The sequence below is a fragment of the Pleurodeles waltl genome, chromosome 3_1 (assembly GCF_031143425.1).
Source record: "Pleurodeles waltl isolate 20211129_DDA chromosome 3_1, aPleWal1.hap1.20221129, whole genome shotgun sequence".
NCBI classification, from domain to species: Eukaryota; Metazoa; Chordata; class Amphibia; order Caudata; family Salamandridae; genus Pleurodeles; species Pleurodeles waltl.
In genome coordinates this window covers 1,201,266,611-1,201,293,564 of record NC_090440.1, presented here as the reverse complement: position 1 = coordinate 1,201,293,564, position 26,954 = coordinate 1,201,266,611, and the positions used below count along the sequence as shown (strand labels likewise).

At 51.1% G+C, this 26,954-nt stretch overlaps 1 protein-coding gene across 2 annotated transcripts in view; it reads right to left on the bottom strand.

Moving 5' to 3' along the window:
• KIRREL3 (kirre like nephrin family adhesion molecule 3) overlaps positions 1-26,954 on the bottom strand; it is a 3,739,713-nt gene that overhangs the window by 596,481 nt on the left and 3,116,278 nt on the right. For both annotated transcript variants that reach the window (XM_069224509.1, XM_069224508.1), the window contains exon 11: positions 20,448-20,548. In XM_069224509.1, coding sequence (XP_069080610.1) covers positions 20,448-20,548 — 101 coding nt within the window. The remainder of the gene's footprint in view (positions 1-20,447; positions 20,549-26,954) is intronic.

Below are 26,954 nucleotides of genomic sequence, written 5' to 3'. Positions count from 1 at the left end.
CGGGGTTTTACCTGGAGCCAGCTGCTTAATAGCTTCTTGTACCTCATCTTCCGTTAGTGGGCCACCTAAAATGTCTTGTTCCTCGGGCGGCAGTGTGGTCAGAGGAAGTGGACTAAAAAAATTGTCCAAGCTCTCCACCTCAAGTTCCCTCGGGGCCCTATAAAGGTGGGAGTAATAATCCTTAAAGGCGTCATTTATGGGTCCCTGTCTACATAGACGTTCTCCCCCCTGTCACTCGTGATGGGGGCATTCTCCCCCTCCGCTCTCACCAACAACGCCAGCATTCCACCAGAGCGTCGCTCCTCTGCCTGGAGCGAGGCCAGGTACCCCCGGAGGCTGTGACAACGTTCTGCTCTTCCACTTGGGCATAGGACTTTTGTGCCTGATCATACTTTTCCTGTTCCACCTCCCCGGTCCCCCTATTGTGCTCCCCTTCATGCATTATCATCTCCAAGTTATTTAATTCCCATTCTAGGGTGCGCCTCACTCCAGCTGTTTGACTTAGACAGAAACCCCTGGTTGCCACTTTAAGGGCCTCCCATTCCAGTGATCTTGAGGAGGCAGATCCCTTGTTAATTTTAATGTGGTCAGACAGGTTTAGGCAAAGGGACTCTCTGTATGCTTGGTCTTCTATTGAGGCAGGGGTCAATCTCCATGTTGGGACGGGGGGTCTGTCCAGTGTCGCCCTCCAGGTAACCAGTAAGGGTTGTGATCTGACAGTGTGCGAGCAAGGTATTCTGAACGAGTCATGCCCTGCGCTAATTCCGCTGTGCACACTACTCTATCTATTCTAGTATGCACTTTGTGTAATCCCGAATAGAATGGGTAGTCTCTGTCGGTGGGGTGCTGTTCCGGCCATACATCTATAAGGCCCCATGCCTTCATACACTCCCTTAGATGCCTCACTACCCTATGTGCTGCTGCACCTTTAAATGGTGGGGATGAGCGGTCCAGATTCACATCTAATACTCTGTTGAAATCTCCTCCTATTAATATTCCCCTGAGCTGTTGATATGTGAGGCGGCTCGACAGTCGTGTTATGAAGGGGACTTGATCCTGATTGGGGGCGTACACACTGCCCAGCACAATTGGGGTTCCATTAAGCCTCCCCTCCACAATCACAAACCTTCCCTCATGGTCTACTTCTTTGGAAGTTAGTTCAAAGGGGACCCCTGCACGTATCCAGACAAAGCGCCGCTCGCGTATGCTGAGTAGCCAGTAGCAAACACTTGCCCTCTCCATCTGTGTCTTAGTTTCTCTACCTCTCCTGTGGTTAAGTGCTTCTCCTGCAGCATTGCCACTTGTACCCCACTTCGTTTCAAGAAGGACAATATTCTATGTCGTTTGGACGGGGACCCCATACCTCGTATATTCCATGTTAGTATATTATGTTCCGTCATGGACATGTCTTATTAGCGTTACCCATCGCCAGTCCCCGTTCTGCGTACACAGTCCCCTTAATTCTGAGTGCGTGTCTAGGATCCTCTCTCCAACCCATCCAGTGTACCATCAAACTTTTTAACTGTAAACCCCAACTCCCTCTCCCCAGGGCGCCTCGTAAACAGAAGGTTGCCCAGCAAACTGAGCAACATTGCAACATATTGAACAAAGTATCTAAGATTCTTGCCAGTCTAACTGGTTGGGCAATAATTCAGGGTGGGGGGGGCCACGTCCGGAGGGGCCTCATATATATTCAAATCACCTCACCCCAGGGCCAGTGCACCTCTTCTGTTATCCAAGTTCGTCTGATGTCTGATGGGTCACCCTTGGAGCCCTCACTGAAGATTCCGAGCATCCTATGGAGGACACGGCCGTGTCGTCCAACTCCACCCCAGAGCCTCCCGGAGGGGACGCCTCCCTGCTCAAGGATGCCACTGCCTCCAGGGCTGCCTGCCTTCCAAACTCTTTCTGTGTCTGTGTTGGCATCCCCCAGGAACGGCCTCCGTTTCTCCGTCTCCTCGGTTCCCTGCATCCGGTATTGACCCTTGCCCTCTGGGATGATTGTCCCCCTTGGGCTCCAAGCCATTCCCATGCTTCCTCCGGTTTCTGAAAGAACAGAGATTTACCCTCGTGCATCACTCTCAGGCGAGCCGGATTGAGGAGTGAGTACTGGATCCCCTCTGCTCTGAGGGCCTTCTTGACTGCCATATACGAGTTTCGCTTGACCTGGACCTCAAACGTGAAATCCGAGAACAACGTCACCTCTCCGTTCGCCACTCTGAAGGGGCCCGCCTCCCTTGCTCTCTGGAGTAGGGTATCTCTATCTCTGTAATGCAGTACTCTGGCAATTACCGCTCTGGGCGGTCTGCCCGGGGCAAGGGGTCTCAAGGGTACTCAGTGCGCTCGTTCAAGTGTAAAAAACGGGGTCAGGCCCTCCGGCGCCACCACCGTGCGCAACCAGTCTTCCAGGAATGCCACCAGGTTCGTCCCCTCTGTCCCCTCTGGCAGACCCACTACACGCACATTATTCCTTTGGTTTCTCCCTTCCACGTCTTCCGCTCTCTGTTCCAGTCGCTTCACTCTATCGCTAAGGCTTTCTACTGTGGCTGTTAGTTCTTTTTGCTTGGGAGTAATGTCCGCCAGAGTTGTCTCCGTCTCCTTGACTCTGTCTGAGAGTTTCTGATGATCTGCTCTCAAGAGTAACACCTCCACTGCTACCTGATTAATATCATGCTGCAATGTGGCTTTAGTGTCCTCAATTGCCCCTAGGATTTTATCAAGGGTATCCTGGACTTTCGTTTGCCATAGGTTCTGAGGGTCCCCCTCTTTGAGGTCAGTAGGTGTCAGACACTCCATGGTTTTGGTCTTGTGTCGATTTTTGGATGACATCAGGGAAGCTGTGGTTTACTTTGACTGTGATAAGAGAGTGAGCAGATCTGTTACAGTCCGTGCGGGTTTGGCTGTCTGTCCCTCGGTGTTCTCTTCGGCCTGTGGGATCAGGGCAGCCCAACCACCTAGCACTCGCTCTGCCTCTTCAGAGTGTTCCCTCTGACCTAGTTCTCTTTCACGGGGGGTCCGCAGGCTTTGCCGTTGCTTCTTTCGGTTCCAAGTCATAGGCCCTCATTGCAACACTGGCGGTCGGTGTTAAAGCGGAGGTAATACCGCCAACAGGCCGGCGGAAAAAAAATGGAATCACGACCGTGGCGGAAACCGCCAACATAGACAGCCACTTTAACACTCCGACCGCCACGGCGGTACAAACAAACAGCATGGCGGTCACCGCCAACAGACAGGCGGAGGACAATGTACCACCCACAGTATCACAACCTACGAATCCGCCACCTTTTCCGGGGCGGATTCACCGCGAACAAAAACACGGCGGAAACAGGACTTCGAAGGGAAACCGCTCACCTCTACACACCCCACGAGGAATCCGGACGCCATGGAACCTGAGCTCCAGATCCTGCCAGTCCTTATCTTCTAGCTCCTCTACCAGGAGCATGAATGCCAGCAGCGAAGACCACAGTGAGTACTGCACCTACGACACAGGGGAGGGGGGAGGGGAAAAACAGGGACACACACATGCAACGCCCCCACCCCCACCCTCACCCACTACAACACACACACTAATACAGCATGATGCATTACAGTTACACCCCCCAAACCCCCCGGAAGAATGCAAAGACAAAAGGAAATGAGTGTAACCATTGTAATATATTAAAATCCAGTATGCAAAAATATATATACACTATTAACAAATATATACACCAAGAATAGTAGTCCAGGTAGTGCTCCATTGAAGTCCATGGAACACTGGGCCCACACGGCATGGGCGAGGCCCACACTCAATCCCCGAACATGACGGAGAGAACACTGCAGGGGCATCAGATAGCAATATAACAGGCACCTCAGGGGGAAGGAAAAGGGGGGGCACCTCAGCCGGTTCAGTGCACAACGCCAAATCCACAAGGGGGCCACATGCCCACTGTTCAATCCTGGGGAGTGCAAAGCCACAGTCTCTCAAGTCTCTACAGTGGGTGGGTTGGCCACTGTTCCATCCTGGGGAGTGCAAAGCCACAGTCTCTCAAGTCTCTACAGTGGGTGGGCTGCCCACTGTTCAATCCTGGGGAGTGCAAAGCCACAGTCTCTCAAGTGAATAACAGTCTCCACTGGTTCTGGAGGGGGCCTTGTGCCCAGAGTGCTTCATCCTGCCAAGGACTGAGGTAGTGGATGTATCTTTCCACTGGTTCTGGAGGGGGCCTTTTGCCCAGAATGCTTCATCCTGCTCGTGACGGACTCAGTAGCGTCAGTGCCCTTGGCACTAATGGGCCAGCTGTGCTTGTTGCGGCGGTGTCCTTGGCAGCGGTGCTTGTGGCGGCAGTGTCCTGTTCAGCGGTGCTTGTGGCGGCAGTGTCCTGTTCAGCAGTGCTTGTGGCTGCGGTGTCCTGTTCAGCAGTGCTTGTGGCGGCAGTGTCCTGTTCAGCAGTGCTTGTGGTGGCAGTGTCCTGTTCAGCGGTGCTTGTGGCGGCGGTGTCCTGTTCAGCAGTGCTTGTGGCGGCAGTGTCCTGTTCAGCGGTGCTTGTGGTGGCAGTGTCCTGTTCAGCGGTGCTTGTGGCGGCGGGGTCCTTGGCAGTGACTCAGCTGCTGGCGGTCCTGTCTGGCCCAGTGGGGCTGGTGCTGGCGGTCCTTTATGGCCCAGCGGGGCTGGTGCTGGCGGTTCTTTATGGCCCAGCGGGGCTGGTGCTGGCGGTCACTTATGGCCAAGCGGGGCTGGTGCTGGCGGTCCTTTATGGCCCAGCGGGGCTAGTGCTGGTGGTCCTTTATGGCCCAGCGGGGCTGGTGCTGGCGGTCCTGGGCAGCTGGGCTGGTGCTGGCGGTCCTGTCCTGGGCAGCTGGGCTGGTGCTGGCGGGCCTGTCCTGGGTAGCGGGGATGATGGCGGTGGCCTCCTGGGCAGCAAGGCTGGTGCTGGCCTCCTGGGCAGCGGGGATGATGGCGGTGGCCTCCTGGGCAGCGGAGATTATGGCGGTCTTCTCCGCCGTGCTGCTCTTCCCAGACTTGCTGAGTTTCTTCTGCCCCTTCCCCACCTTGGAAGGTGTCGCAGCTGACTCCACACTCCCACCTGTACCCCTGGGAGGCTGGAGTCTTCCCCCTCTCCCGCCGGGCACTGGCCAACTTTTGATGTTTGACAGGTGGGGGACTGTCCGTGCTGTGGCTCCGTGCCACACTGGCTGCCCTGATGCCCAGTGCACTCCAGATTCCGGTGACTACAGGCACCACCGGTCCCGGAGATGTTGTGGCTGGGGTGCTAGGTTAGGACCTGGAGAGTCGGGCCCTAGGAGACTGACGGGGTGGGGGAGGTGAGGGAAAGAGGTCAAGGGGGATAGGAAAAGTTTCTTGCGAACACTTGGACGGGTAGCTGGAGGGGGTTTGGGAGTGGAGGGAGAGGTTGTGGTTGTAGGAGGTGTTCGTTTGGTTACTTTGGGTGAAGGTGCATGCGCTGTAGGCTGTCGTGAGGTGATGGCTGTTGGGTGGGTGTGTGGCTGCGTTTGTGTATCTTGGGAGGTGGTGTCACAGACACACTGGGAGAGGACACGGGACGTGTGAATGGTAGTGGGGGTGGTGAGTGCACGTGAGCGGGTGTGGTGGTGTGTGTGCTGGTGATGGAAGTAGTGGCTGTAGATGTAGTGCATGCAGGTGTGAGTGTAGACGAGACTGGGAGGGAGGAGGGAGATGAGGAGGAGGGGGACATAGTGGAGGCAGTGGATGTTGGTGTGTCTGCATGTGTGTGATGCTTGCGTGAGTGCCTGTGGGATGTGTGGTGCTTATGTTTGCCTGAGCTTCCCTTGTGTGTTGACGTGTGTGCTTGCTGGTCTGAAGGTGTGCTTGGGATAGGTTGAGGTAGAGGGGATTGGGTCTGGGTGGAGGAAGTTGGAGGGGGGAGGCTAGAGACAGGGACAATAGCTGCCATCAGTGCTGAGGCCAGAGTCTGAAAAGCTCGCTGAAGGGCTACCTGGCCAGAATGAATGCCCTCCAGGAATACATTTGTTTGTTGCAACTGCCTCTCTACACCCTGGATGGCATTCAAAATTGTAGACTGCCCAACAGTGGGGGACCTGAGGAGGTCAATGGCCTCCTCACTGAGGGCAGCAGGGGTGACTGGGGCAGGGCCTGAGGTGCCTCGGGCGAAGGTGATGCCCACCCTCCTGGGTGAGGGGACACAGGGCAAAGGCTGAGGGGCTGCTGGGAGGGCGGTGCTGGTAGGGGGGGTGGCGGCTGTACCTGTAGATGCGGGGGGCACAGATGTGGCCGCCACCACAAGGGAGCTCCCATCAGAGGATGAGTCCGTGTTACTGGTGCCAGCTCCTGTCCCCGCCGTGGAGCTCCCCTCGCCCTCCGTCCCACTGGTGAATTCCGAGTCTGTAGTCTGTGGGATGCAGCTCCCTCCTGCTCCGGTGCCACTGCTCCTCCGCCTGATGATGCTAATGCACACAAGAACAGGGAGACCACAAAAAGGGGGGGAACGACAGAAGAAAGACATGTTGAGTACATGCATTACCGCTACCGTTGGCGGACACGACAGACACAGAAGCCCCCTGCACTACGCGGCGCACTTAGGGTCCACTGTTCAATCCCTGGGACATGGCCTACAAGGCTATGGCCGACATCTGCACACATGAATGTCACAGGAGCCTGACTAGGTGTACTTGGCACTGTACACAGGTGGGGTGGGGTGCCGCAGGGTCTGCTAGAACAAGGGGACCTGACTAGCACACTCGCCCTGGCCTAGGGAAACCCACAGCCCACCTCCCCCACCCAGACACCTCCAATGCGCGCAAAATCCACGGAATGAGAGTGTACTCACCCCCTTGTGGCTGCTGTGATGCCCTTAAGCGCCCATCCAACTCCTGGTACGCCACAGCCAGGATGCGGAACATCAGGGGGGTCATGGTGCGACGGGCACCCCTCCCACGTTGGGAGGCCATCCCCAGCTGGGCCTCCGCCGTCTTCTTACAGCAGTGGGTGCTCCGTCTGTGATAGACCCCCAGGGTCCGGACGTCCTTGGCGATGGCACGCCAAATATCCTTCTTCTGGTGGGCACTGACCTACATGAATTGTACAGCGGACAAAGGAAAGTTATTACCAACTGCACCGTCACAGTCATTAGCCCCCATCCCTACCTTTGCCATGTGGCACATGCACTCACCGTCGTTTCATGCATGCCTCAATCTCCCCATCTCTCATCCAGCCCACTCCACACAGGCATAGCCCATACAGCATGCTCCCAGTGTACTTACCTGTTTGTCTGGAGGATCGTAGAGTAGGGCGTACTGGGGGAGGACCCCATCCACGAGTTTCTCCAACTCCTCCGATGTGAAGGCAGGGGCCCTTTCCCCAGACGCACGAGCCATTGTCTCTTCCAGACTGAGGTCACAGCAGCACTTGCAGTGTAGGTCCTCTCCTGTCGAAGATCAGGTATCGAGTGATTGAACAGATAGAAAATGGCAGTCACGTCCGTGGCGGTGCGTACCGTCACCACCGGCGTACATCATCATTGGCTCCTGGGACCCATAGGGTCCAATGTTAACCAATGCTGAATTGCGCCGCTGTCTTCGACCACCTACCGCAACGGTGTACAACGCCAGCGCAGTTACCACACATCCCATTGTCCCAATTTACAGGTCAGGCAGCTGCCATTTCAGGGGCCCACATGGCTTAATTTTTAACTGCTTCACACATACCTAGGCCTTGCCTCAACACTCATACAGGCCAAATTTCGGATTACGATTTGTGTTCTATGTGAGCTGTGGGTACGTACCTTTGAGTTGGTTGACTCTGTGCTCGCTGTTGTTCTTCATAGGCACCGTCCGCTGGTACATGTGAGGAGATGGCGCCATCCTCCGGTGTACAGACCGCTGGTGGACCTGCCGACAATGGAGGAAAGACATGTGATCATCACTTACAGGCTTGATCGTGCCACAATCTAGGAACTGTGTGCCCAGCTGGAGCCAGACCTGATGTCAGCTATCCGCCATCCCACAGGAATCCCCCCTCTAGTGCAGGTGCTGTCAGTACTCCATTTCCTTGCAAGTGGGTCTTTTCAAACAACAGTGGCCATAGCATCAGGGATGTCCCAGCCTACGTTTTCCAACATGTTGTCCAGAGTGTTGTCTGCCCTGCTGAAACACATGCGGAGCTACATCGTTTTCCCTCAGGTGGAGGATTTGCCTACAATGGAAGGTGACTTCTATGCCCTGGGACATATCCCCAACATCATAGGTGCCACTGATGGAACACATGTGGCTTTGGTACCCCCCCCGCAGGAGTGAACAGGTGTACAGAAACTGGAAGAGTTATCATTCCAAGAATGTGCAGATGGTGTGTTTAGCAGACCAGTACATCTCCCATGTGAATGCCAAATTCCCTGGCTCAGTGCATGACGCTTACATAATGCGGAATAGCAGCATCCCTTATGTGATGGGTCAACTCCAGAGGCACCGTGTGTGGCTATTAGGTGAGCACCTGGAAGCAAGTCAGTGGGAATGGTTGTCTGGGTCTGGTGATATCCCTACAGGTTAGTTTGTGTCTAACAGTTTCCCTCGCCATTTGCAGGTGACTTTGGTTACCCCAACCTGTTATGGCTACTGACCCCAGTGAGGAATCCCAGGAGAAGGGCAGAGGAACGCTACAATGAGGCCCATGGGCGGACTCAGAGGATTATAGAGCGGACCTTCGGCCTCCTGAAGGCCAGGTTCAGGTGCCTCCATATGACAGGTGGATCCCTATTCTACTCACCAAAGAAGGTGTGCCAGATCATCGTGGCCTGCTGTATGCTTCACAACTTAGCTTTGCAACAACAGGTGCCTTTTCTGCAGGAGGATGGTCCAGATGGCGGTGTTGTGGCAGCTGTGGAGCCTGTGGACAGTGAAGACGAGGAAGAAGAAGGAGAGGACATCGACAACAGGAACTCTGTGATCCTGCAATACTTCCAGTGAGACACAGGTATGAATATGAACCTGCCTACTACATGTACTTTAACACTACTACCTCTCTACTGTCTGTCGTTTTTACCCATTGTGCGGTCACTGAGTTGTCACTTTCCCTTACAATTTCACAGATGTGGGTCCCACTGTGTGACATCTGCTTTGTTTCCTCATGGACTAGAGCTGTGGGACATAGGTATGTTGACATTACAATTGAAAGAGCATTTTGTCACTGTAATTGCTAATACACTATTTCAAAATCACAGACAGACTCCAGATTGTTTTGTGCTTTAAGGGTGTTTATTTCATTGCTCAATATTGGAGGGGGTTGTAAAATGGAGAGGGGTGATGGTGGAGGAAGTCCATGGCAGGGTACAGTCTATTAGTCTCACAAGTGCATTGCCCAAATGGGCATAGGAAGTGGAGCTGGGGCAGTTTGAGGATAGACAGGGTGACAAGGTGGGACAGAAGGATGACATTCAGGGTGGTCTCATTTCTTGGCGGAGGTCTTGGCATCCTTCTCTGTCTTTGTCCTGGATCTCAGGGACCGTTTGCGGGGTGGTTCTCCCTCTGCAGGGGGTGGGGTGCTGGTGTGGTTTTCCTGTGGCGGTACCTCCTGTCCACTAGCACCGGCGGAGCTGGTGGGCAGTTCATCATCCAGGCTAGTGTCAGGGGCCCCTTGTTGTGCCACAGTGTCCCTCCTGGTGTTGAGGACTTCCTTCAGCACCCCTACGATTGTGCCCAGGGTGGAATTGATGGATCTGAGTTCCTACCTGAAGCCCAAATACTGTTCCTCCTGCAGGCGCTGGGTCTCCTGAAACTTGGCCAGTACCGTTGCCATCGTCTCCTGGGAATCGTGGTAGGCTCCCATGATGTTGGAGAGGGCCTTGTGGAGAGTGGGTTCCCTTGGCCTGCCTTCCCCCTGTCGCACAGCAGCCCTCCCAGTTCCCCTGTGTTCCTGGGCCTCCGTCCCCTGGACCCTGTGCCCACTGCCCCCAGGACCCTGTTGTTGTTGGGGTGGTGGATTAGCCTGGGTTCCCTGTAGTGGTGGACACACTGCTGATTGACATGTCCTGGGGACAGAGGTATGGGCCCGCTGGGTGGGTGCCTTGCTGGTGTTTCCCGAGGGGGGAAGCTCTGTGGTGGCCTGTGACTGTGTGAGTGGAACCGACTGTCCCGAGGTCCCAGATGGGCCGGGCTGGTCATCTAGATCCAGTTGGACAGAGCTGCTGTCAACACTGTGGGCCTCTTCTGTTGGTGGTGTGGACATGTGTGGACCCTCCTGTCCGGTGACGTTGGGTAGTGGTCCTGCAGGGGTATAAAAGGATGTTTATTACATCTGTGCATGCCATGGTGTGCAATGGGTGGGTGACTGTGTACCCTAGGGCTTGCATTCCTGGTTGGGTCCTTGTGTGATGGTGGTTTAGAGGGGTGTATGGGTATGTGCAGTGGCCATGCTTTGGTGATAGGTGTCCATGCTTTGTTGTTGCATGCAGGGCTTGGTGTTAGGATGTGTGATTTGTGATGTTGGGACATTTGTGAGGAGTTGGAGTGATGGGGGTGAGGGTTAGGGAGGGGGTATGTGTTAGCATGCAAGTAGGTTGGGGGATGTAATAGTTATGATTTGATTCACCAGAGTCTATTCCTCCATCTACTCCTGCGAGGCCCTCAAAATGCAGAATCGCCAAGAATTGCTCCTCCCATGTTGTTAGTTGTGGGGGAGGAGGTGGTGGTCCGCTGCCAGTCCTCTGTACCGCAAGGTAGTGTCTGGAGACCACGGAACGCACCTTCCCCCGTAGGTCATTCCACCTCTTCCTGATGTCATCCCTATTACTTGGGTGCTGTCCCACTGCGTTGACCCTGTCCACTATTCTGCGCCATAGCTCCATCTTCCTAGCTATGGAGGTGTGCTGCACCTGTGATCCGAATAGCTGTGGCTCTGCCCGGACGATTTCCTCCACCATGACTCTGAGCTCCTCCTCAGAGAACCTGGAGTGTCTTTGCCGTGCCATGGGGTGGTGTGGGTGATATGTGGGGTGGTGTGTGTAGTGATAAGTGGGGTGATATTTAGTGGTGTGTTGTGGGAAGTGCGTGGTAGTTATGTGGGTGATAGTATTGTGTACTTGTGGATGCTTGGTAGTTGTTTGTTGTGTCTCTCTCTGGCCTTCTCTCAGTAATTTTGTCGCAGGGATTTGTGGGTGATGTGGGTGTGTGTTTTATATTGTATTGGATGTGTGGGAGTGGTGTGTGTATGTGTATCAGGTGTGTGTATTTGGAATTGTCCAATGTGGTAGTGTTTTGTAAATGTGTGTGTATTTTGAGCGCGGCGGTGTGTACCGCCAATGGAATACCGCGGTTGAAAGACTGCCGCGTGGATTCTTGTGTCGTGATAGTGTGGGTGTATTTTTGTTGGCTTGACGGTGGAGGTTTTGTTTTCGCCAGTTTATCACTGACCTTTGGTGTGGCGGACTTGTGTGGGTGTATGAATTTTGGCGGATTCCGAGCAGTGGGTCACGGCGGTGTGTTGGGGGTGTTCTGAATGGCGGTAAATGGCTTTTGCCGCCAATGTTGTAATGAGGGCCATAGTCTTTGTTGCCATTGGCATCCGGTATTACCTTGGTCAAGCACAGGATAGCTCTCGGAGCGATAGCTGCAATTCTAGGTCTTCCCTGTGTTCTCCTTCACAATGCTCACAATGCACTACCTCTTTTCAGCGCAGCAGTGTGGGTCCCACTTCACCGCTACTCTCCCGCGGCCCCACCGGAGCAGGGGCTCCCAGCCAGTGATTGCTGTGCCTGGCCAGTGCGCTGCCTCCACGTGCGTCAAGGTTGCCTCATTTGCCCCTGCCAGGGCACTGTCCCAACTTTCAGATGCCAGCTTGATCGCCCATGGGGGGGCCGGTCTCCCGTCTCCACATCGTTCTGCCCGTGTTCACTGTCACTGCCTTGCATCTCCATACAGGGGGCCTCTCAAGTGGGAGAACACAGTTGCTGCAGGGTCGCCCCGGTGGTAGAGGGCACCCCCCCAAATCGTCTGGGGCCCGCCTCCATCTCCCGCTCCTCGGAGACTCTCCTTGTTGGGAGGGGGCCGGACCCGCCCAACCCCGGCGGCCGGCTCTCACCCTCTGTTGTTTCACCTGCGCGCGGTGGTGCCACCTCTCGTCCCCCACAGCACGTCCTCACTCGGCCCGGTCCGAGCCACCCCCCTGTCCTCCGCAGCCGGGTGCCGAGCCACCCGCCGGCCTGGTCGTCACGCCGCCTCCAGTCTCAGCGCCGGCCGCGGGCCCAGCCAAGTCGGGCCAGCCAGGTCCTCGAGTCTCAGGGAACGGATCCCCTCTTACAGCTGCTTCGGTATGCTTTAGTATGCAGCTCCGGCCACGGGTCCGGCGAGGTCAGGCCCACGTCGCCCCCAAGCCCCGGAGTTCGGGCTCCCTCGTGTCTTCAATTTAGTCCCCGGCTCCAGCGCCGGCCACAGGTCCCGTGAACTCAAGATTTCGGGGTTGGACCCCATGTGTTTCTCCTGGGCTCAGCCCCCTCAGGTACCGGCTTTCGGAGCCGATGGGCCTGGGGTATGAGCAATTTCGTCTGATTAATTGTAGGCTCAAGCGTGCGCCATCTTAGCTGCTTGGCCACTCCCAGACCCCCTTCATATATATCCCCCTGACAGGTGCGAAAAGCCAGCCTGCAGCGCGAACTGTGCCATAGAAATTGACGTGCGACCGCCTCCATCTCCCTGAACCATCGCCTGGGGATGTGGTAGGGGAAGTTCTGAAGCAAGTAGAGGAACCGGGGAAGCACCATCATTTTACACAGCGCTATCCATCCCAGGTTGTTGAGGGGCAGAGACCGCCATTGCTGGAGGTCGTCCTTGACTCTTCGAGTTAGTGGCACAACGTTGAGATACCATGCCAGCTCGGGTAGCAGCCCTATATGCACCCCCAAATACCAGAAACTATTGCGTCGGATAGGAATATCACTTTGCCAATCATAGCAGTCCCTGGTGGGGCTCAATGGAACCAAGAGAGATTTACTGGAGTTAATTATCAAACCTGATGCCTCGGTAAACAGCCCTAGCAGCTGCATCACCCTAGGCCCACTGCTGGCCGGGTTAGCCAAGAACAAGAGTACATCATCTGCGTATAACGCAATGCGGTCCTCCCTCCTGGTGGGCCATGCCAATTAGGGGGTCCTCCTTTATTAACTTTGCGAGCAACTCCATCGACAGTGCGAATAGAAGCGGGGACAGGGGTCAGCCCTGGCAGGTACCTCTGCGGATGGCAAACTGGTCCGACACTGCCCCATTCATCTGCACTCAGACCGTGGGATTAGAGTAGAGGAGTCCCACCAGTGCCCGGAACTGTGAACCAAACTCGGCACTCTAAAGCACCCTTTGAAGGTAAGACCAGTCCACTGTGTCGAACACCTTTTCGAAGTCCATGAGTGAGTGCCAGTGGAGAGGTCAAGAAGGCCCGGTTGACCAGTGCCACATGCAGTTGCCTAATACAATGCCTGGTACTCCTAGCTGGCATAAAACCACACTGATCTGGGTGGATCAGTGAAGTCAACACGCTCCTCAACCTAGCCGCTAAAACCGTGGATAGTATCTTGATTTCAGTGTTCAGAAGCGAGACCAGGCGGTACGTAGAGCAACGCCTCAAGGGGGGACTAGTCTTAGGAATCACCACTATGGTGGCCTGATCTAGTACCGGGAGAAACCCCCGGTCTTCTCAGCCTCCTCAAACATGGCAAACAAATGGGGTGTTAAGATATCACAAAACTTGGTGTAGAGCTCTGCCGGGAAACCATTGGAGCCCGGCGTCTTATCCGCGGCCAACTCTGACTTAGCGGCCCCGATTTCCTCGAGTCCAATGGATTCATCGAGGTCCTGTCTGTCTGCCACTGAACTCCTTGGAAAGGACACCTCCTCCAACAAGGGGGCCTCCCTCTCCACTTGGGGCCTATGGCGCTCCTCATAGAGCCTCGCTTAATAGGTGGCAAAACTCTGCGCCATCTCGCATGGCGTCGGGGAAATGGCTCCCGAATCGTCAACGACCTCTGGAACGACTCTGCTTGCCAACGGTCCAGTTGCAAGCCAGTGCAAAACTTGACATTTTTTGTACCCCCACCCGTACAGTCGGGCCGCGGAGGCCCACCACATATGCTGCGCTGTCTCGAGAGTGGCGTTCCTAATCTCTTCCCTAACCAAGGCAAGCTGCCTTGTGACAGCCATATGCGTGGCATCGGTGAGTTGGCCCTCCAGACACACTGCCTGGGCCTCAAGCGCTGACACTTTCTGGTTACGTGAATGCTCCCACACACGAAGGTAATGCCTGGCGTGCCCCCTAAGAGTCGCTTTGCAAGCAGCCCAGATCGTACCCTGAGGCGGCACCGATCCAAGATTGAAAGAAAAGTAGTCAGAGAGCCAGTCCCCAATGGCCTGAGCGTGATCGCTATTCTGAAGATACCAGGCATTGAACCGTCACACTGGGTGCCTGACCGCATCGATATCATCCAGCCAAAGAAGGAGTGGCGCATGGTCCGAGACTCCATGGGAGAGCACCTCCACCCCATGACCCGGGGTACATCAAGGGCTGGCACAAGAAAGAGGTCTATCCTGGCATGAGTGTGGTGCACCACTCACTTGTGGGTGTATTGTCGCAATTGGGGGTGCAATACCCGCCACACCTCAGAGACCAAGGCCCTCCACCCATCTGAGCAGCCCCGTCGCCCTGGTAACTCGGCTCGAGGACAAAGGCCAGTGATATCCATCTCCGGGTTTATGACAGAGTTGAATTCCCCCCCCAATATGGTTATGCCCGGGGGGAGCCCCGCCACCACGTCCCTGAGGGTCACGAGAAAATATTCCAGCGCACCCGGAGGATATTGATCGGGTGCCCCCAAGCAATCCGGAGACCACCACATACTGCCCCTACAGATCCAACCGGGAGACAGCAACCACCATAGGTATGGAACGGTGCAACAAGACGGCCACACCCCTAGAGCCCCTGGAGAAACCCGCATGGTAGACCCTGTCGTATCCCCCCTCATGAGCATAGGCCACTGAGTACCAAGCAAGTGGGTCTCCTGGACTATGGATGGAGCAAAGCGGCGTAAGGTACAGAAGACCGCAGATCATTCAATTTTATCCAGGAGCCCATTTACGTTCCAGGAGAGGACCTGCTTGGCCCGCTCTGGCATGAGTAAAGTAGTAGTGTGTGCAGTGTGCCCGTCTGAAAGTCCCATCGTGACCAACTAGTCAAACACAGGAGAGCATAACACAAACTCAACCATAAAAAACTGTAGATGAACAATCCTGTGAACCCCCCCAACTGCTCCCCTCCACATACTTCCACCCCAGAAGCATCTGTCGCCCAAAACTGTGAAAACAGAGTGTCAATAGTAGGTGTGGAGTGGTGGACCCCTCCATTGAGTCGGAGTTCTGCAATGTGGCTGTCTGCAGCCCCATGCCCTATGCCAGGAAGGCATGACCTTCCCCAGCTGCGCGGGGTTCGTACAGGTCAGTCACAAGAGAGCAAGGGAGACTGGCTAAGGCGCTCTCCCTCTGCAGCCGGAGCCGGCCTCTTCTCCTCTGGACTATCGGCCATTCATTGTTTCATTTTTACTCCTGGTAAAATATCACTCGAAATGTGCCACATTTGGCACTGAAATGCCACCCCTACACACTTTGAAACCGTGGAAACGTCACACATAGGCAACCTGAAAACTTGACAGCTATGCAGCAGCAATGGTCCCACCTCAAACGTGACCACCAGCCACCTTCAGGGTCACCATCAGCTGCCGATAGCTAGAGCAGGGCAGGTCTGATGTGAAAAGCCAGGTTGCGGGTTGTCACAGAACACTGGAGCAGCCCCTGTAAATCTCTGAGGCAGCAGGGCAGCTCGCGGCTCGCCGCTCCCCACTCCCCAACCCCCTCACCCCGAGCGCCTCCTGGTCTCAATCACATGGTTGGTGCAATGTAGGGCAACATTGGGCGGTAAGCGCCCCTGCCCAGAGGCGGCTAACTCCTTATACCGAGATCAGCAGTCAATGCCGGGGCCCCCATGAAGCTGCTGGCTGCTACGTTGATGTGGTGTAGTGCTAGAGTTCCGGACTTCGGGGAGCTATCATTTGAAGTATCAGGGAAACAGCAAGGCCCAGGATAAGTTCAGAAGTTTCCAGAACCATTAGGCAGCCGCCAGTGGATTCGCAGACACCCACAGCATTCAGAGGCCTAAAGAAGGTGAGAGCCAGCAATTTAAAGCACCCAAGATGCCGGGATTAGCAGAATTGTCGCTGGAGGTCTCGGGAGGATCTTTAGGATGCATCTTCCATCTTGGCTGTGTCGGCACCCCCCCATACTTTTGTTAATGCGCTCAGACCATTGGAGGAACTAAGCAACCTCAATAGGATGCTGCTGACCATTACTCTCCATTTGCAGCAGCAGAGCAAATCTAATTCCTAATGATGTGGCTCATACCTCCTGGCAACTGCAGCTTTAGTTTTTATATAAAGGGTGGCTTGAATAATATCCTTTGGGAATGCAAAGTCTGAACATGAAACCGACTCCTTAGAGAGTTTGGGTTACACTTTTCACTGGAGTAATGATTTGAATAGTAAGTGAATTTCGTTTGTCATGAAAGGCCAATCCTGCAGCAGTGAATCTTTTTGTGGGTGCACTAGATTAATCTCTGTGGCATGTCTACACGATAGAGGTGTTAGAATATCTTGCAATCATGCTCCTGACATCTACTACTTCCTCTCAGTCATTAGTCTGACAGAGCCACTCAGGTTCTTTACTGCCCACATCTTTCCCTGCCACAATCCTACTTTAGCTATCATCTTCACCCCTTTTCCTTCAGCTCCATACATCTACCTTCTTCTCCAGGGTCAGCGACACTGCTTCTTTCATCCTCCACACGATTCTACATTCCTCGGCTCCTCTCTGACCTTACTGTGACTGTTGGACCTGGCAGCTCTTGGTGTGATTTCCCTGTACTTTTTGCTTCTGACCTACTGTTTTTGGACCCTGTGTTGTAATTCGTTTTTTGCTGGTTTTGATACTCTGGGCACTTTGCCACTGCTAGACACTGCTAAAGTGCAAGTGCTCTCTGTCTAAAAGAAATTGGTAATTGGTTTTTCATGATTGGCACATTTGAGTTACTGGTAAGTCCCTAGTAAAGTGCACTAGAGGTGCTGGGGCCTGTAAATCAAATGCTACTAGTGGGCCTACAGCATTGATTGTGCCACCTACAATAGTAGCCCTGTAAATATGTCTCAGACTTGCCACTGTGTGTGCAGACTTGCACTGACAGTTCAACCTGGCAAGTGTACCCACTAGCCAGGCCCAAACATTCCCCTTTTACTACATGTAAATCACCCTTAAGGTAGGGCCTAGGTAGCACCATTGGCAGGGTGCAGTGTATTTAAAAGATAGGACAAGTACTGGTGTGTTTTACATCTCCTGATAGTGAAATACCGCCAAATTAGTTTTTCACTATTGCAAGGCCTATCACTCCCAAAGGTTAACATGGGGACTGCCATTAAATATCTTTCAAGTGCAATTTCCCATTGAGAGTAGATATAGCTGTGGAGTTTGGGGTCTCTCAACTCACAATTTCAAAATACATCTTGGGGTGGAGTTGGTTTTTAAATTGTCTCTTTGAATATGCCACTTTTAGAAAGTGGGCATTTTCTTCCTTAACCACTTTGCGCCTCTGTCTGCCTGTGGAATCCACGTCAGGGTCAGACTGACAGTTAGGCTGTTTGTGAATTCCCTCTAGTCAGTGACACAAAGGGAGCTGAGGAGTGCCCTACATATCCCGATGAGTCTCCTGGGCTAGAGTGGTGAGGGAGGAGCAGACACCTGCACATGAAAGGGTTGTGCCTGTCCGCACACAATGCAGTCTCCAGCTCCCTGGTGTGTGTCTGGGGCCAGGCCTGGGCAAGGCAGGATCCTGTGAACAATAGAGACTTTCCTCTGAAGTTTGCCTACTTCAAAGGCAGAAATGAGTATAAGTAGTGGACCCAAAACATCAGACTTTCAGACTACCTCTGGATCATGAGGAATCTCTGTCAAGGAGAAGAGCTTGATGCTTGAGGAGGACCTGCCACTCTGCTTGTTGCTTTGCTGTGCTGGCCTGCTGCTTCTGCCTGAAGAGAGAAAGAACTGGACTTTGTTTTCTGAGAACCTGCTTGTGAAGTTTCTCCAAGGGCTTGGACTGAGCTTGCCCTCTGTTCTTAAGCCTCAGGAACATCAAAGACTTTGTCTGCCAGCACCTGGGCTCTCTTGCTGAGACCCCTACCCTGCCAAATGGTGCCATATGCAGTCCCTGAGCCCTTGAAAAGAGAAGCTGGTGAACCCAAGGTCAAAATTTACGCACCAGGGCCGGGTGGCAGAAAAATCGATATAGTGCATACACCGCGGCCAAAAAATCAATGCATCGCTGGTAAAATCGACTTATTTCCAGTTCATCGCTGCCGTGCGTCCGGATTTCCCATGCATCATCCCTGGGCGTTAAAACCTGTAACATCACTGCATCGACCTGAGGCTGCTTGTCTGGAAATTGACACATCTCTTCCCTGCAAGGTAAGAATTGATGCATCGCTTGCCCAACAGAGAAAGAATCTACGCCCGGTCTCACTTGCGAGTAAGGAATCAACGCGTTGCTTGCTTTTCCAACGCACACCCACCTGTGCGGCTTTATTTTTGACGGATACCAGGTACTTAGTGCTTAAACAACGCATCCATTGATTTCTATCGATTAAGACTTTTTTTACTTTAAAAATTCATCTCTTTGCTTGTGTATATTGGATTTTAGTTTTTTTGGTCTTGTTAAATATTGGCTGTTTTTGTACACTGGTGTGGAGTTCTTTTGTGGTGTTTTTACTGTTTTACTGTGTGTGTTTGTACAAATACTTTACACATTGCCTCTGAGATAAGCGTGACAGCTTGTGCCAAGCTACCAAAGGGGTGAGCAAGGGTTATCTGAGCTGTGTATCTCCCTTACCCTGACTAGAGTGAGGGTCCCCGCTCGGACAGAGTGCAAACTGACTACCAACCAGAGACCCCATTTCTAACAGTGAACAATATTTTGCCATTATATTGGAAGTACCACTAGCAAAATATTCTTTAAGCAGACTCCAGCTCCAGAACGTTACCAATGCCACATAACACAGGACAGCACGATGAGAGACAGTACAGTAGTACATAACAGATATATGCTGTAACAGCTAGTATCTTGAAATAAGCTACTATAACATAACAAAATGCTTAGGGTTCAGGTTTGGTCCTCAACTGGCTTAAGACCTGAAGTTGCATATGTATAACCTCTCCCCTGCCTCATTTGTTTTTGTGGCTTCAACTTGGTAGGGAGAAGATGCATGGCAACACCTTCTGGCCACTTGAACAGCAAGCTTGCACCCCACTGCTAAAGATCTTTAAAAGTATTAAACTGAAATTTGAGACCCAACCTGTATCATGACCCGCATATTTCTGCTGTGTTGTCAGCAAGTTTCCTTCAGGTGAGACTTTGGTTAGCTCCTCTCTTACTTCACAGCCTCAGGTCGCATCATGACTAAGCAGCATTATTAATATCCTCCTGCAATGTGCTGTATATGTATTTACTTAAACACCAACTTGGTCACCTTCAGGTAGTACAGAATGCAGCAGCTATTTTGTTTTTGTGGGGCAGCAGGCATTTCGGCCTGTTGACTACTTAGTTTGAAGGCCACATATTTGGGCATGGATGACCTTCAAGACAATATGTCCTGTTCACCATGTCCTGTTGGTGACTCACTCAAGTTCTTCTAAAACAAAATTCAACGTTGCCCCTGGACACTCTGTGTGCATACCTATTCAGTACTTATTATTTTGTTATTACCACTATTTTCAGACGAAGTTTAAAGGTCGCTCATTTCCCATTCTTGCCTCAAATTTCAATAATGATCTTCCTTTCCATCTAACACCAACCACAGTAGCTTTCAAAAACTGCTACAAACACGATTGTTTTCATACTCTCAGTAACTCCTACCATCTGTTTATAATCTGCCATTGTCTTCCATTGACTATGGTTGACTGAATGCCTAAAAACCTCACAGATGTGTGATTGTGCCTTACAACTAACAAAGAGGTCCAGAGTGCTCATTCTGCCACTTTGCATTTTCCAGGTAGGCTGCAGGGTAGGGGCTGCTTTCAGATCATGATGGGCTGCCATGATCCAACAGTGAAAGCCCTGTGGCCCCATTCTAGTCGTGCCTTCCAGTAGTGTGGGACTGGTTTCAACACTTGTTCCATGACTGATTTTGATGTCCAGTTCAGCCTTTATATCTAACTTAACTACATTATACAAATAACATACAAAATACTAAGTAACAAACAGCAAAAAAGGGACGACTTGTAATGGTTCTAGGTTATTTTGGACCTGGGGCTAAATGTGAAAATTAACTCTGCAGTAGAGGCTCGAACATTTGACACAGGATACATTGGCCATTTCACAGTTGGATTTCGGCACAGTTATCAGTACGTACTATTCGGTCTGGGGGAGGAGTGCTGCGAATGAAGCACTTGATCTGGCCCTTTTCTCCGTGAAAGGCGTGCTGGGTCTGAGTACTGGAGATGATAGGAGGCCCTTAAAGAAAAAAGAAACAGAAAAATGTTAGAAAACACACATCCTTTTGGACTCCGTCTTCATTTGTAGATTCCGTAAAGTGCACCAGACTGACTGTTACGATACTCCAATGGCATTGCGTTTTTTTGTCTTGTCACGTGAAAGCAGCATATATAAGAGTTTTCAGAATGCGATATGGTAAACTTTATTTAAAAAGTTCACATACAAATGAATTATAACAGGCAATACCACATAATATACCTATATTAAGATATCACACAATACTCTAACTAACTTGTCTAGACACTTTACAAAGTTTGGTGACAGAGCTAGCATTGTGAAATAGACTTGGTATTGAATTTAATAAATTCGAAATGATGAAATGCTGCATCAGCCATGGCAAAATTCAAACCATCAGATTGTTATGCTGCATTTCTTACTGCAACAGAACAAGACAAGTATAAATAAAATAGAGATACGGGCCCTCATTCTGACCCTGGCGGTCTTTGACCGCCAGGGCGGAGGACCGCGGGAGCACCGCCGACAAGCCGGCGGTGCTCCAATGGGGATTCCGACCGCGGCGGTAAAGCCGCGGTCGGACCGGCACCACTGGCGGGGTCCCGCCAGTGTACCGCGGCCCCATTGAATCCTCCGCGGCGGCGCAGCTTGCTGCACCGCCGCGGGGATTCTGACCCCCCCTACCGCCATCCAGATCCCGGCGGTCGGACCGCCGAGATCCGGATGGCGGTAGGGGGGGTCGCGGGGCCCCTGGGGGCCCCTGCAGTGCCCATGCCACTGGCATGGGCATTGCAGGGGCCCCCGTAAGAGGGCCCCTACATGTATTTCACTGTCTGCTGCGCAGACAGTGAAATACGCGACGGGTGCAACTGCACCCGTCGCACAGCTTCCACTCCGCCGGCTCGATTCCGAGCCGGCTTCATCGTGGAAGCCTCCTTCCCGCTGGGCTGGCTGGCGGTCTGAAGGAGACCGCCCGCCAGCCCAGCGGGAAAGTCAGAATTACCGCCGCGGTCTTTCGACCGCGGAACGGTAACCTGACGGCGGGACTTTGGCGGGCGGCCTCCGCCGCCCGCCAAGGTCAGAATGAGGGCCACAGTCATCTAAAAGGTTTTACTGAATAAAGAGTTAAGACTTGAGGTTTTCACGGAAGGTGAGTAAAGATGAAAGTTCATGTGATCCACATAAGTAGCCTGTTCTATTCTTTAACTGTGGCCACCACGAATGGCCTATCCAGAAATGAAACTGTTTTAGTCCATGGACATGCCAACACAAATTCACCAGATGAGCGCAATGCTCGTTTAGTGGTGAGTAACTGGAATTTCGTAATCAAGATTGTAGTGGATGAATGGCGAATTATATATTATATATAATTAACAGATTTTAAACACTCATCTTTTCCTGATGGGCAGCCAAAGAAAGTGCTTCAGGATCGAATTGACATGACCCCGTCGCTTGGACGAGTTACAGTTTATGCAGTGGTGATCTGCAGCAGCTGAAGGTTCTGTAAGAATTTATCTTGAAGACCTAAGTAGATGGAGTTTGTGTAATGCAGGTGAGTCTGTCTTAGAGCCAATATCACAGTAAAATAAAGATTTTTCCTCAAACGTTGTATTGCCAAAAGCAAGAGCTTGCCACTTTGGCGATCTGACTCTCTGGGGATAGATCTAAGTCAATGTAGATTCCAGGATTATTCACAACTTTGATTGGAGGGGGTCAATGATTTCTGGCCACTAGGCAGGAGCCCATTTGACAGAGGCATTTTTAAGGATTGGGAGCTTGGTAAGATTGAGCTTTAAAAAGCGTGAGGTTATCCATTTACATGCAAACGTAACAGCAGTAAAAAGGAAATCTTTAGCGTCAGTCTTAGTTGAAGAAGGTCTTCTGGTACCTACCAATTTGATGGTCAGCTGTGTGTCATCTGCATATATGTAGAACATATACACATTGTAAGAAATAGGGTTATTAGTCAAGGGGGTGACTACCCACCTTAAGCCATAATCACAGTCCTTGTCAGGGTGAACCCTCAAAGTCACCAAATTACCGAGCTCTAACCCATAGTAACTATAGCACAGAGCAGGTACACAATAAAATCTCAGACCAAATTAAAACAATAAAGTTAATTTTAATAAATACAATGACACTAAAATGACATTAATCTAAGTAGGGGAGCCATAGATATCTTTAAAGTTTTAAATAAAAATAGTTCCAAAAAGCATAAAGTACTGACTGTGGCCAACTTGTCATGGTAGACGATCACCTAGGTGCAATTTGAAGCAGCCAGTGATAAAGCACGGGTCAGATAAAGAGACCAGGTTCTACACTATCAGAGGTTTTACCTTGAGACTGATCTCAAAAAATGAAAGTCCAAAATCTTCAGCGGAGCAAGGCAGCAGGTTGTAGTCGAGAAGGGCTCCTCAAGTTTGGATAGCCATTGGAAGCTCTGTTGCCCAGCCAGGAAATCTACTTTCAGACTGAGTCACTTTTTCAGAGCTCAGGGCAAGGCTGCAGGCTGTAGCTGAAGAGGGCTGCACGAGGCCAGATATCTTCTTGTGAGTTCCACTGAATTAGATTTGCTGCTGATGAGAAGCTCTGAGCAGTAGAGATCTGAATCTTCAGCCCATCCTCAAATGACCTTGTTCAGATCGGCCTGTTTATTCCAGTCCTCCGGAGGTGTTGAAGGTGAGAAAGCTCCCAGGTTCTGGGTTGGGTTTTCTGGGGTGATAGGAGAAGTCCAGCCAGACACAGATAAGGAGTCAGGACCAGCATATGGGGGTCAGGGGTTACTCCAGCAAAGGCCAACTGACTGGTCCAGTTGGGCAGTTGAAGAAGAGGCCTCTTGTAGCTTATGCATGCATCTAGCTTGAAAAAAAGGTTAACCTTATAAGCCTTGGAGACTACTTCTTGGTGCTGGGTGCAAGAAGGAGCAGGTCCAGTCCTTCAGAGCTCTTCTAAGGTCACAGGCAGCAGGACCAGTCTTCTCGTTCTTTGCCAGGTGCAGAAATGGATCTGAAAAGTTTGCCAGAGGGTGCCACATTTATGCCTGCACTAGCTTATGGGTATGGATCATTCCTGACTCCTCCCTAACCAATGGGGTAAATGTTTCCAGGGGTAACCCTGCCTATGTCTGCAGCAGTTCCTTTCTGCTCTACTGCAAATTTTCCCAAAGTGCCTCCCTCTGCCTAAATCCAAGATCGCAAAACCATTCTTCCCTTGTGTGGAGCCTTTGTGTCCACCCAGAGGTTTGGCCAGGGTAATCAGCAGGCCCTCCTGTCTGGTCAGTTCAAATCAGTTCTGGCCAGCTCCCCGCCCACTGCGATGGTGCCTTCATGACATGGGAACCAAAAGAAGGGGCCTGTCGAGGGGTCATCTGCCTATGATAGGCGAGGCCCCGGTTGAAGTAAATTACTATCCTTGCACAGCCCAAATGGTCACCCTGTCAGAGGAACAAATACACCTCCCCACACCCAGTCCCTTGTGTCTGCTCTGAAAGTAGTTTTCATGCCTCATTCTTGGCTTGAGAACTCAGAGGGCTGCAGGTGGAGGCTAGAGCAAATTAGACTCTATAGGTTTCAGGTATTCAAACCTTAACTTTCTAACATTTACTTAATAGTAATCAAAAATCTGACTTCAACATTAAAGTGGGCTTTTCATAAATAATAAAAAGAACTGTTGAATCATTTTTGTAGCTGGCCCGTACCCTTAGATCGCAAAATGAATATCTAATAGAGCTTCCCGGTGATTCTCCATGGGTCAGATAGCGTTCCTATGGAAAATAGCTTTTGCGTGTCAGTAACTGAAAGGATATGTTAACATTAACTTTATACGTGTCCTACTATTAAATAAACAGACCATACCTTGGGGACTACAAGGATTACATAGAGTGACTTAGTAATATTTAAAAAGAAGGTTTAGACCTGTCAAAGAGGTTTATCTTGACGAGTTGAATTACAGTTTTTAAACTGCTTCAGTTGGCTGACATTGGCAGACCTGAAATCAGGTTTACATTGCCACTTTAGCACATGGCACAACAGATGCTGCAGTCCACTAGTGACATTCAAATAATAGGCCCTGCATACACTTTGTACCATATTCTGTGAACTTACAGGCAAGTTAAATATGCCAATTAAGAGTGTGCCAAGGCAGACATGTTGAGGCGGAAAGGTCACTGGTACTTTACAACTTGTTAGCAGAGGTAAAGTGCACAGACTTAAACAGCAAGCGAAAACAGATAAGGTATATGATCACTATGTACACACATTAAATAGGGAGAGCATTTATCACTAGATATGTCACATTTGATTGTTTTTCTTCCAATTTAAAGTGAGGAAGAACAATTATTTGACAGCGCTCAGATAGGAGAGAGTATACACATCTAAGATCCAGATCATTTAGGCCCATTGCCTGCAGTCTATAAGAAGTAGGAGTGTTCTGTGGTGCTGAAGGCTACTGAGAAGTCTAAATGGACCAATTCCCTGACACCACCAACATCCATCAGCCTTCAGAGACTGTCAAGTACTGATGACACCACTAACTGTAAACTAAGCCTTTGTTTGATGCTGGTCTGAAGGGAGAAGAGCAAGACTGAATGAAACAGTGTAGTTGTGTAAAAACAGCTTTTCCATATGTTTCTCCATATAAATTAATAATAAAGAAATAAAATGGGAATAATCTAGGTTACGGGGTGCCACTGCATGCAATAAAATTTGCTGGATAAACACAGACTATTGCAGCAGATGTCTTTATCCGATTTCTTGATTTGTTTTGATCCTAATACAATCTTTGTTTCCATCACACTTTAGAACTACAAAAAAGTGGGCTTCATTTTTGCTTTCCTACCTGCTGAATTTGTACAGTTCATTTGCAGGTACTTTCATTTTGTTGTGTGTTACAAAATGACATCCTACAGCCTTCCTTTCCTTTAGAACACCTGTACCCCAGCAGGATTGTCACATAATTCACTTTACTTTTCTTTCTCTAACCACAAAGTGAGAGGAGTTTGTGAACACCAATCACCATGTTAAATAATGCATTAATTTGTCAGAAGAGATAGCCTGAACCTTGACCTCAGTTTTTGAAGCACAGCAATGATACAAGTCAAATACAAAATATAAAGGCGTCTTCATTCATTGTCTGAACTTTCAAGACACACCCAAAACTGGCTCATGACCCAGCAATGGGTCGGCACGAACAGTTTGGGAAACACTGCTTTAGAGGCTATCTCAAGTGCTGTGTATAATTGCACATAGTGCGGTTCTAAAAATTCTGGACCCATGTAACTTACTTTGCCACAGCAGTACGATTTTAGTATCAAAAGACCGATAATGACTAGTACACTAAGCATGAGCATTTTCGCTCAATTCCAGCAGCGTTTTCACCTCGAAATCGCCATTTTCGTCCTGCACTCCCATTTTATACACGGCAGCCATTTTTAAAAGTTGCCCTCACATAGGCTTATAATACAGTCAGATTTCATTCCAAGGACACGTACACCTTGATTGACTTTTCTCTGACCTGGGCAAGCTGGAACCATTGCCTCAGGCCAAACCTGATTGGTCAGTCCCTCTCCCAGTGGCCAAATCAGATAGCATCAAGGCACACCAGGCCATAAAACCCTTATTATCGCTCACACACCCTGCCTAACTTGCTCACACCTGCACCTGCTCTTTTCTTCTTCTTACTTTACGAGGGGGAGGTGCCCGTTTTTATTAGGGGTCCACACTTATCTGATGTAAAATACTAGGCCTTGCCGGGTATTTTATTATGGGTTGGATGACATGAAATATGAGGTTTCATCATGACACTGTTTTTTCCTTTGTAGTGAAAACATGTGAATGACCAACCAAAATGTCAAGAATGTTTGCCTGAAGCTTAAAAAACTGTATATAAGGAAACCTGACTTTGCATTGACACAGTCTCCTGAGAACATACAAACCGTGCTGTTGTACTTCTAGGACGCTTGTCACTTGGTTGCAGCCAATAAATTCGATCTTTGACTTCACCTAGAAGACTCTGAGTTTCTGTGGTCTGAATCAGGAAAGTACCCGAGGTCTTTGGGTGTACCCTGGCACCGCTGGGTTACCGGATCAGTACCGGTTCTGAAAAACCCAGTACCTCAGTTGGCGCCCAACTTGGGGCGATACCAGCGGTACCGGTCCAAGCCTGAAGTCCGTGGGGAGCTTCGTGTGAAAATTCTGGAGGAAGGCCGCCACTTCATCGACCCCTGCATGTCGACGTGGTCCGAAAGTCTTTGCTGCGAGGTTCCCCGCTTCCCGACGGCTACGAAGGACTGCTGCTCTGGCTATCGCCCTGATTTGGACCCTTGATGTTTGGTAGAGCGAAACGATAAGACGAGTCTTCTGGTGACGTCATCGATATTTTCAGTTAAGTATAAGTGGAGCGTCTCCCAGTC